General features: G+C 38.3%; 2 protein-coding genes across 5 annotated transcripts in view; one reads left to right on the top strand and one right to left on the bottom strand.

The window, feature by feature from the left end:
* Window positions 1-3,658: 3,658 nt before the first annotated feature.
* On the top strand, window positions 3,659-4,747 carry LOC120777012. Its single transcript, XM_040108116.1, has one exon. The coding sequence runs from the start codon at window positions 3,659-3,661 to the stop codon at window positions 4,745-4,747; it is 1,089 nt and encodes a 362-aa protein (XP_039964050.1).
* A 1,185-nt stretch (window positions 4,748-5,932) lies between these two features.
* Window positions 5,933-9,959, bottom strand: part of LOC120776599 — a 41,959-nt gene continuing 37,932 nt past the window's right edge. Inside the window, exons 5-9 of one of the 4 annotated variants that reach the window (XR_005705444.1) lie at window positions 8,501-9,732; window positions 6,721-8,404; window positions 6,373-6,651; window positions 6,229-6,314; window positions 5,933-6,028 (exon numbers count right to left, since the gene is read on the bottom strand). The gene's annotated coding sequence lies outside the window, so the exon portion shown is untranslated. Of the gene's footprint in view, window positions 6,315-6,372; window positions 6,652-6,720; window positions 8,405-8,496; window positions 9,733-9,959 lie in introns of all 4 variants that reach the window. The other 3 variants (XR_005705443.1, XR_005705441.1, XR_005705442.1) reach the window with 3 other exon arrangements.

Here is a 9,959-nt window from a genome sequence, read left to right as displayed (position 1 = left end):
ATTGGAAGTGGAATTTAAACTAAGTTCAGTTAATTGTTAAAGAAATATGTAAATACAAATATATTATTTAAGTTAAATTAATACATAGTATATGAATAATTTAAGTAAAAATTGACATGCATACATATGTATGTATATTTAAATAAGTTCATGATTATATTTACAAGCGCATTTCTAAATGTTATATGACAAAGGCTTTTTACAAAAGCTTTTTCTAATATTTTTTTATATATATATTTTTTTTTTACATTTTCAGTGAATTACTTTTAAAATCTTTTTATTGTTGTTTTTGTAAGGTAATGTTATTATCTAAAGTAATCTGGTTATATTTGCTTAACCCAAAAAGATTTATATCTAATAATTAAAACAAAAAAATTGCTATATTTTAAAGTTTCAGTTATGTCAAAGTAACTTATACTAAAAATGTCTATACATTCTTCCATAAGTACTATTTTTGATTATCATTTATTTTTCTCAATTCTATATTCTTTTGATTATAGACTCCTAAGACTTCTTAACATTCCAATGAATACACATGTACATAAGGGTTGCAAAAATAAACTAAAAATGTATTTGAATTAATGTTTACTAGTGATTAATAAACTGTATATCGGCCCCAAATGTTGGAAGCACTTCCCTTATCTACAATCATAGACCTATGCTCCTTTTTTATTAGGAGAAAGCATGGAAAGCCGTAGTGCGAGACTTTAATCCACTAAATCTTACCATCTCATGCCTCTTCCACTGGAACACAGGAGAAAGTATCATGTGAGAGAAGCAGACATTTAAGTATTCTCTATTGTACGGACTGACTGACGCCTAATCTGTTGTAAATAAGTATCTCAATATTGTCATAATTAGAGCTGCCGCTTCACTGACAGTTTTCCATAGGTCTCACACATTTGTAAGTGCATTCAAAATTTCCACTGTGAGACTACCACCAAGTGTAGTTTTCAGCTTTTCCCTTATACTTGAAAACCGAGGGAAATGATAGAGTACGTGTTCAGAGTCTTCTATACACTCTGTACACCTCGGACAATATGGACTGAAGTCATGACGATATTTGTATAGGTAGCTTCTAAAGCACCCATGGCCAGTGAGTATTCGGGTTAGGTGAAAAGCCAGATCCCCATGTTTGTCCGGAATCAGTCCGTAGGTCCACCGTCCTTTGTATGAAGTTTGCCACTGTTAGTGCCACATTGCGATGCTTTTGATTCTCTTTTTGCTGCAGTACGCGTCTCTGATAAGTTATACATATGTATATTCGCGCGAATTCGTCTCCCTGGATGTCAATCGGCTCCATACTGGCTAATACCTCAGCAGCGGTCATTTGATATGGTTCGGAAAGTACTTATCACTCGTATTACAGAAAGCCTTTGCGCTGCATTAATTGGTCCAGCATATTATTTTATGTCTAGTGCCTGTATCCATATTGGTGCCGCCTACAGTATAACCGAACTCATTACCTTAGCTATTAAAAAACGTCGGCTGGAACGAACACAACCTTTATTTGCCGTCATTCTAGATAGAGCGTTATAGATTTTATTTGATTTACAATACGTATTTTCCAAGTACTCCTTAAATTTGAGCCTTGAGTCCACTATTACACCAAGATACTTCAACTGTGGCTGTGAAGTAATCTGACATTCTCCTATAGAAGAGACTTTCCACCAAATTAAGTTTTATCACAATAAATCAGTGTATCGTCTGCTTACGTGGAACTCAAAAAAATTATCACGTCGTTTGACATATTGCCGAGATTGTTTTTACTTAAACGCCAAAGATTTAAAGCATCTACTCGATCAATCTTTTTTTAGTTTTACAATGAAATCTTAAATAACATAAATAGAATCAGAGATCTGAAATTATCATACGATATTTTAGATTTTGTTACGTAACCGGAACGAATCCGGATTTGCATATATCCTTTCAAACACTGTACTCTAGGCTGCATTCTCCCGAATTAATTAGGCATTATTTATTAAAATGACAGAGCTTCTGAAAAACTCTTCAAAACGGAAAATTATTTGGTTTATCAATTTTTGTGAATTGCAGTTGGTTTGACTCTCTATCCTCCAAGAAAAGTATCATTTAAGCTATCTACATACATAATATGTACATAGATGTAAATACTAGCCAAACTCAATGACAGCATTATGCTTCAAAGACTACCCGATTTCACAGTGCCACAAAAAGTCAACTCGGAACTTAACTATGCACTTCAGCTAAGCCTTGTATGAAGCCAGTTGTTCAACTTCAATCATCATTCGTGAATATTAAATTTTTTAAGAAGCATGATTTGAAAATGAGTCTATGGTCTCTTATGAAGCCCCCTTTTACAGTATACGAGTATTATGACTTCCGTTAATTCATTCATTCCAATATCCACGATTCCAATTTCCATTTTACAACGATCTAATGCCAAATAGTTGGGTCTGAATGCGTGATAGGACCAAGGATGTTCCTTTAAGGGCATTCACCTATTCGTTATTTAGAACAGCACAGTGCGGCATCGAAAATTTTTAAGCATACCTTACCCCAGTAACCCTAAAAAGTGGCAAGAGTATTTAATATACATACAGTAATTCGGTTCCGAACTAAATCCACCAATTTATTGTTTCACATCACACGCTTCTAAGCTTTTACAAATAATATAAAATTTGTTTTCTTTTCAGCATTTCATGCAAATACAAAACACCTGTTCTACGACTCCCAAAAAGTTTGGCCTATCTCAGCGAATATCAAGAGAGCAATGAGACGCTCTCTCATACTCACTTTTAGAATTAGCATGTATTAGGGCTCTCGCGTACGTTTGGAGATCTTAATTATAGATATTGAGAATTATTATTATTGTTACACTTACAATAAATAACGGTTGTACGAGTATTTGAAATTATATCCATAATATTATACAATTAATTAAAACTTTTACTGAGATTTTTTGCATACTCACCTATCTACAGGCCTATGTACCTATCTACATGTACATACATACATATGTATTTATATGTATATTTTGGTTTTTAGCTTCTCAAACAGCTGTTCGGCATTGTTTTGACTTGTTAATATAACAGCCAAACGCTCGGCAAGCGATAGCAGAGAGAGCACGCAATGTTTACAAAATTTCAGTGCTGAAAGCTACATATATACATGCATAATACATACATGCATACATAAGTATACATACACATATAAACGCGCTACTACATATATATGTATACTATTGACTCTCAAACTCAGCTCTCGCGCCTAAAATTGCACCAAAACTTGTTCTCTTGAAAGCGGTGAGACGCTCTCGTGTTTAGCTATGCACGTATGTTTAGGTGTGTATGTACATACTTTTGTTCATGAGTTTATATGTGGGAAATACGATTATGAGCGCACTACTTCCCTCGGCTACTACTCTTCTTATACATATGTATATTAATGGGTACACATGTGTGTTTCTGACGATCGTCACTGCCAAGGCTTGGTCAGCTGCTCAGTATCCGATACAATTTGGTAGTGGTGTGTTGTTTTTCGTCTGTAACGGTGGTTTTCCGGCGCTTTATATGACTAATTCTCAAAATTAAATAGCTTTGCATGCTTTTGTTGTATATACATACATACATATTTACACAACCTTATATAAAGTTAGATATATATAAATATATGTAAAATGGAGCCGCAACAGCTGAAGTGGCGCCAGTACAAGTCCTACAAGAGGCTGACGTTGGGCCAACGCATACAAGTGATTAAGGCCTACAAATACATACCAAACTATCGGCAATTGGCCATGCATTTCGGCTGTAGTGAATTGCAGATTAGGAGAATTATGGGCAGCAAGGATGAACTGCTGCAGAGCTATGAGAGCGTACGTGCCAAGAATCTAAACGCCACAGTGGACAATTCAAATGAGGCGAAAATCGAATTGCTCGGCAAAGTGATCTTTGAATTTCTACTACGCGCACTCAATCATCGCATGTCTACCGATGCGACCGCCATACGCCGCAAAGCGTTGGAGGTGAAGGAAGCCCTGGCCATTGAGAATTTCACACCGAACGATGCGTGGCTGCATGCTTTCAAACTAAAACACAATAGTGTGGACCTCATGAAGACGTTGGAGCAATTGGAGAGTGATATGGGTAAGCGTAGCTCGTTGGATTGCAATGACATTATTGCATATGTGCGCGAGCAGCAAAAAGAGGAGCAACGCAAACTGTTGGCCGAAGATAAGCGCATTGCTGCATTGAGCAAAAGAGTGGAAGAGTTATGCAAAAGTGAAACTGAACTGAATATGGAACGTGCAAAAACTAAAGAAAAAACTGCAAAAGTACCCACGACAACAAAAACCCAAAGACGTCTTAAAGACGATATCGAAGCGCTTGTTATGAGCATAATGTCAGATGTCAAAGAACAAAATGTCGAAACGTCTGTGCCAAGTACAAGCACTACTAAGAGCGCGCAGGTAGTGGAACCCACTGAAATCAGTATAAAAACCGAAGCTGAGGAGAATGACCTAGTCTCGGTTGTTAAAATTGAATCCACCGATATTAGCGATAACACTTACAGCACAACAACTCAAAAACCAACAACAAATCAGCCAAAACGTAGCACACGTATAACAAATTATAAGGAGGCGTTGCGTTATTTAAGAGTTCTGGAGAATTTCGTCATGACTGAGGAGAACTATAGCGCGCTTAGCTTGATAACACAACTGGAGTATATATTTAGGAGTACGGCCGATGCGAAAAGTAAAGCTACGTAAGATAATTACTAATATATGTACTTAGGTTTATGAAATATACCTGCGAGAGCATATAAAACATACTTGGAAGTGACTAGTGTAGGCCAGCCACGGCATACATACATACACATATAGATATTTGTTTTTGTACCGCGGAAGCACAAATCATTTTTTAGAGCACGCAGGCAATATGCTAATGAAAGTGCTGCGATTCGCTGTTGTAATTAGCGTAATAAGGCTAAGCAGATAGTGGTGCGAACAGCGAAGCTGTGATAAAATACGGAATATAAATTAATATTAACTATATAAATTTAAGTTAGGTTAAAACATTTTAATAACTTTGTTCTGCTAGATTAATGGCTGGTAAAGTTTTTAGGTGTCTATGTAATAATACAAATTATTCAATACTATGTTCCAAAGAATTTTCAGAGTTATCTTTAGCTGTAGATTTGTAAGATCAAAAAGATTCTAGCATGTTTCTAATAATTTTAGCAATTAAAATTTCCGAAATAAATTTTTTAGTCTGATAATTTTTAACTAGTTTATTTGAAGAAAATATTATAAGGGCTCTTGATTGTTTTCTTTTCATTGAGATAGTCATTATATGACGATCCCAAAGGACTTGATAACTTTTTCCCTCACTTTTAGATCCTGAATGCACCGCTCTCTCGCTGTTCCTCAATATAATTTCAAAAATTATCCGAAAACTTAACCAGATGATTCTGATTGATCCTGAAGGATGAAGGTCAGAAAGCTTGTCAGCATATTTTTCACAATTTCTTCATAATTTGGTGTTTTAAAGACTACCTTAGAAATTTTAACTAAAACCTTCCAAAAAGTTACGAAGATGCTGCTCAAAAGGAAACCATATGCCGTGATTGGTTTCGTTGCTTCAAAGACGGCGATTTCGTTATCAACGACCGTCCGCGTGAACGAAGGCCAAAAACCTTCGAAGACGCTGAATTGGAGTCGTTCGGAATAATCCAGAAATAAGGCGCTTCGGTTCCTTATGACCTCAATAGTACGAAAGGCACAAAAAGTAATGATACTTGATGACAACGCTCGACCTAACCGAAGTTAGAGTTTATGCTCATCGGCGTCCGTGCCTATCAACCGAGTTCTTTGTCTTATCAGCCGCATCCACCAACTTCCTGAGTTCTACTGGAATAGTGGCATTTCAACACATTAAAAATTAGCTGGAGACGCTTATGGTATACCCAAAGTATTGCACCGTCCGATTATTATTTGTTCTGTTCAATGGCACATGGGCTTATTAGGTGTAAATAGATAGAAAATATAGATCTGTAATGGCAAATAAAATTAAACTTAAGAAAAATTAAAAAATTATTTATATATTTTAAACACAGTCCAACTTCCATAGCTCGAACTATTAAATTGGCACGTGATTCTCTAAATCGCTTTTTTAGAAAAATTCGACTTTGTAAACAGCCGCTAACAGAGAAGTCGCGGCGCGTATTAATTCCTTCAAATATTACTATTACAGATTATATTGAGGTGTGACGTTCGGCGCCCTTTTTTCTTCTATAGGTGTAACGTAACGATTTTCAGCGTATTCTGCACAATGCATCTGAAAAATACAAATTAATATGTGTATAAAACTAGTAAAAGTGTATATTTCTCTTTACCAATGAAGATATAGAATTATGTTTGTGTATCAATATGATCAGATTGACGAGACGAATTGAATTCCGAATGATACTTTTTAAAATCCTAAGATACCGAGTATGAGTTTATGCTCATTGCCGTCCGTGCCTATCAAAAGAGTTCTTCGTCTTATCTGCCGCATCCACCAACCTTCTGAGTTCTACTGGAATAGTGGCACTTCATAACCGTGGGTCATGTAACTGGATGAAAGGTGTGTGTCTAATTCTTGCCATCTTTTACGTCTACCACAGTCAGGTCATCTGAAGAGAAATTTTGATCAATATGTGAGTACATATAGTACTTTTCTTTAGCAGTGTAGCTGTTCTGACCTTGTTTGTTTAACTCGGGAAGTACGACTAGTATGTTGGTGACTTTAGTCTAGATAAAGTCAGAGGCTACTTGCTATTATTCAGGTATGTTTGAAGAACCTTCACTGTTAAATTCGGGTTTCTTCTCGGGGTCGGGTTGAGTCACCGGCTCACCCTTACTTGCGTCATGGAGCTTCAAGGTGGCCTATAGAATATCTTCTAGATCCTCCTCCATCTCGTTATCCTTCAACGTATTTTCATTGTTATCGTCTGGATGGCCGTTTAAAATGTCTTCGGACGACTTATTTATTTGAAGAAAGTACAATTGGCTGACATCTCTCTTGTCGGAGTTGGTAACCTTCAAGACCTCCAATCTTCCGTCGGCATATCAGAATTTATTTCTTCTGAATAGCCGCAGTGCATCCTCCGGTTCTACCGTTCGTGGAATGAGCACCTTCGCTTTCGGAGGAATGAGAATGCAGCTACGGTCCACAATGTCCAGAAGGGCACCCTTCCACAGGCCTTGAAGGTTCCTAATCACTTCTTTTACCCATAGAAGTGAGGACCTGTCCTCACCCGTCCATCGAAATTTGGTATAAGCGTGCCCGGAGCCCTATCGATTCTTGCGAAGAGCGCATGGGGTGGCTACGGTCAATTAGGGCCTCTTGGCTATCTCGCTGGCCGTTGCTGCCGCCCTAGATGTTGAGGGTTTCTCTCGATCGAGGCAGTCGTTTGGCCTTACAGCATCATCTTCTCTCTTCGGTCGTTTATACGGGCAAGCTGTTTCATCGATCCAGTTTGCGAATTCCGTATCTGTCGAAGTGAATTGCTGCCGTGAAGTATTGTATGGCCAGTTGTATTCGATTTTCTCAGTATGCCAGAGCGTTTCGCTTTCAGCGGACAGCTGCCATTTGGCTGAAATTCTTTCGTCGACCCGATTTGCGAATCTCGGATCCGTGAACGTGAATTTTTGCCGCGACGTATGGTATGGCTGGTTGTAGTCAATTCTAACACGATCGAGACTGACATTTGGCCTTACAGCATCGTCTTTCCATTTATGTCGTTTAGACGGACGCGCTGTTTCGCTTTCATCGGACAGCTGCCAATTGCCTGCGATTATTCCGTCGACCCTGAGCCTGACATTTTGTCTTACATCGTCGTATTTCCTCTTCGGTCGGTCATTTGGCCTCGCTGTTTCGCTTTCAGCGGTCGCGATGCATAATAAGCTCGGCCTTCTTCCATTTTTCCTGTAGCCCAAGCCAACATTTCCTCCTTGCAGCTAAGTGTTCCGTTGACTTCGACCGCAGCTTTGTAGATCGCTTTCACTTTTAACCCCTCCTTATTGGGTTTTGACCTAAACCTAGGCTTTTTCGGCGAATCAGCATCCCCTGAAGAGCCTGGCAATACTTACTCTTCAGTTATGTTGACGCTGTCAATACATGCAAGGTCCATATCTACATGGACTGTGGCACCTCTACATTGTAAACCGAATATGGCAATAGCACTACTACTGTGAACTGCTCCCTTCACAGCAGAAGTATGGCCACTGGCGACACAGTTTGTAAACTCGCTGTGCCCGCCGGTGGTAGCAACCACTTTTCCCACCGACGTTTGGACTGGTATCCCAGCCCGATTTTCGTCCTTTTTAGCCTCCATATTGAAATTTACCAGCACCGCGTTCTGACTATTCTGCTTTATCTAGTTGCTGAAAGTGAAAGTGAAAGAAAGTGAAATATACTAGTGAAGTAATGGACCTGCCGGTTTAAACATAGATTAAAATAGGAGCTTCACTCATACCCACCACCTACGTTTGAAACTAACTTCCTCATATGTGACATCTCTCTACTGAGAAGGAATATACTTTAGTTGCTTTTCCTTTTCTTCCGCAGGCTTGATATGCAGATATTTGGGACAAGCGACATTTAATTTGCATAAACAGTATTTCTACTAAAAGGCTTATACTCCTGAAAAGGAGTTCGCTCCTCGGCATCGCCTGTTCCTGTTAACCATTGCGAGTAGGAGTTACCAGGGTGTCCCGACGAGCTCATTGTGGTATGAATTCTTCAACGTTCCTTATTATTAAACAAAGGAGCGCCAAGATGTTTCTCAGTGGTTATTCGTGCCGATAGCGGTATAGTCTGTTCGCACGCTGTGATGTTTTTAGAATGCGCAACGGTAGTTGGGAAACTCTCCAGGGGAGATTTTGCAGGTTTACCTTTTTCGAAGCGCGCATTATGTAACTTAAAGGCACATATGTCCGAGGACGACGACAGGATTAGGGCCATTAGACCATCGCTGAACACCGCCAGGAAGAAATTTTGCACTCCGCTGACATACTCCCTCCCGAACGCCCAGCGTCGCCATCAGCGGTGAATACAAACTAATTATCGATGCTTGGAGCGGTTAAACTACTGCTAGCTATTTTGTTGGGTACCTCGCTGGGGGCTTGGTATTTTGCTTCCGGATTTTGTATTTGTTTTTCAGTATTGAGAAGCTGATTGTTTTCGGCATTAGTAACAGTGACCTGTGTACTGGTTGCGGCTGCCAGACGACCGAGACCGAGACGCTTACTAGTAGTCATTCCACCATACCAACCCGCATCCTTTTTTTTCAACATGGGCTTGGGACCAGCTAGGTCGGTGTTACTAAGTGTGACCGGATGTTAAGAATGACCTTCAGCACAGAAAATATACCGCCTTACTGCCCACAACTTCAAGTCAATAAAACGAGTACTGATCAATGTTCATTGTGTCCATTATGAGGTCCTTTCCTTTTCACTTATTGCTTTTCAACTGAACTCGATCGGTCACTAAAAGGTTGTATTCTTTTAATACTGACATTTCTTCAATTCAAACGAGTACGCATAACAAGTTTTATTGAAGGACATTTTTTTTTAAATAATTGTATGAGTTTCATTAGATTTTGTTCCATTTGAGAGATCCAGACCTCGAGATTTCATTTTGTTATTGTCGTATATTACCAAATTACCCCGTTTTCATTTTTCATTGCGGTTATCAAGGTCACATTTAAATTCTGGAAAACAAAAATATAAGGAATTTATGAATTAAGACGAATTTTATATCATAAAGAATTACTGAAACACTTAAATATATATGTAAATTACAATTTTTTTCTAAGGGGTTAGGGTGTATTCATTACCTATTAAATCAAAGAGTAATTCTTCAAATCTATTATAAAGATATTTGTATACTCTTTATGATTTAATTGAACAACTACAAGCAATTAATATAAAGGGATAA

This window comes from Bactrocera tryoni, chromosome 5 (genome assembly GCF_016617805.1).
Source record: "Bactrocera tryoni isolate S06 chromosome 5, CSIRO_BtryS06_freeze2, whole genome shotgun sequence".
NCBI lineage: Eukaryota > Metazoa > Arthropoda > Insecta > Diptera > Tephritidae > Bactrocera > Bactrocera tryoni.
The sequence above is the reverse complement of the archived record's forward strand: the minus strand, read 5'-3'. Positions and strand labels throughout refer to the sequence as shown.

Coding starts and splice junctions, on each gene's coding strand:
- LOC120777012 (XM_040108116.1), top strand. CDS start 3,659: ATGGAGCCGCAACAGCTGAAGTGGCGCCAGTACAAGTCCTACAAGAGG.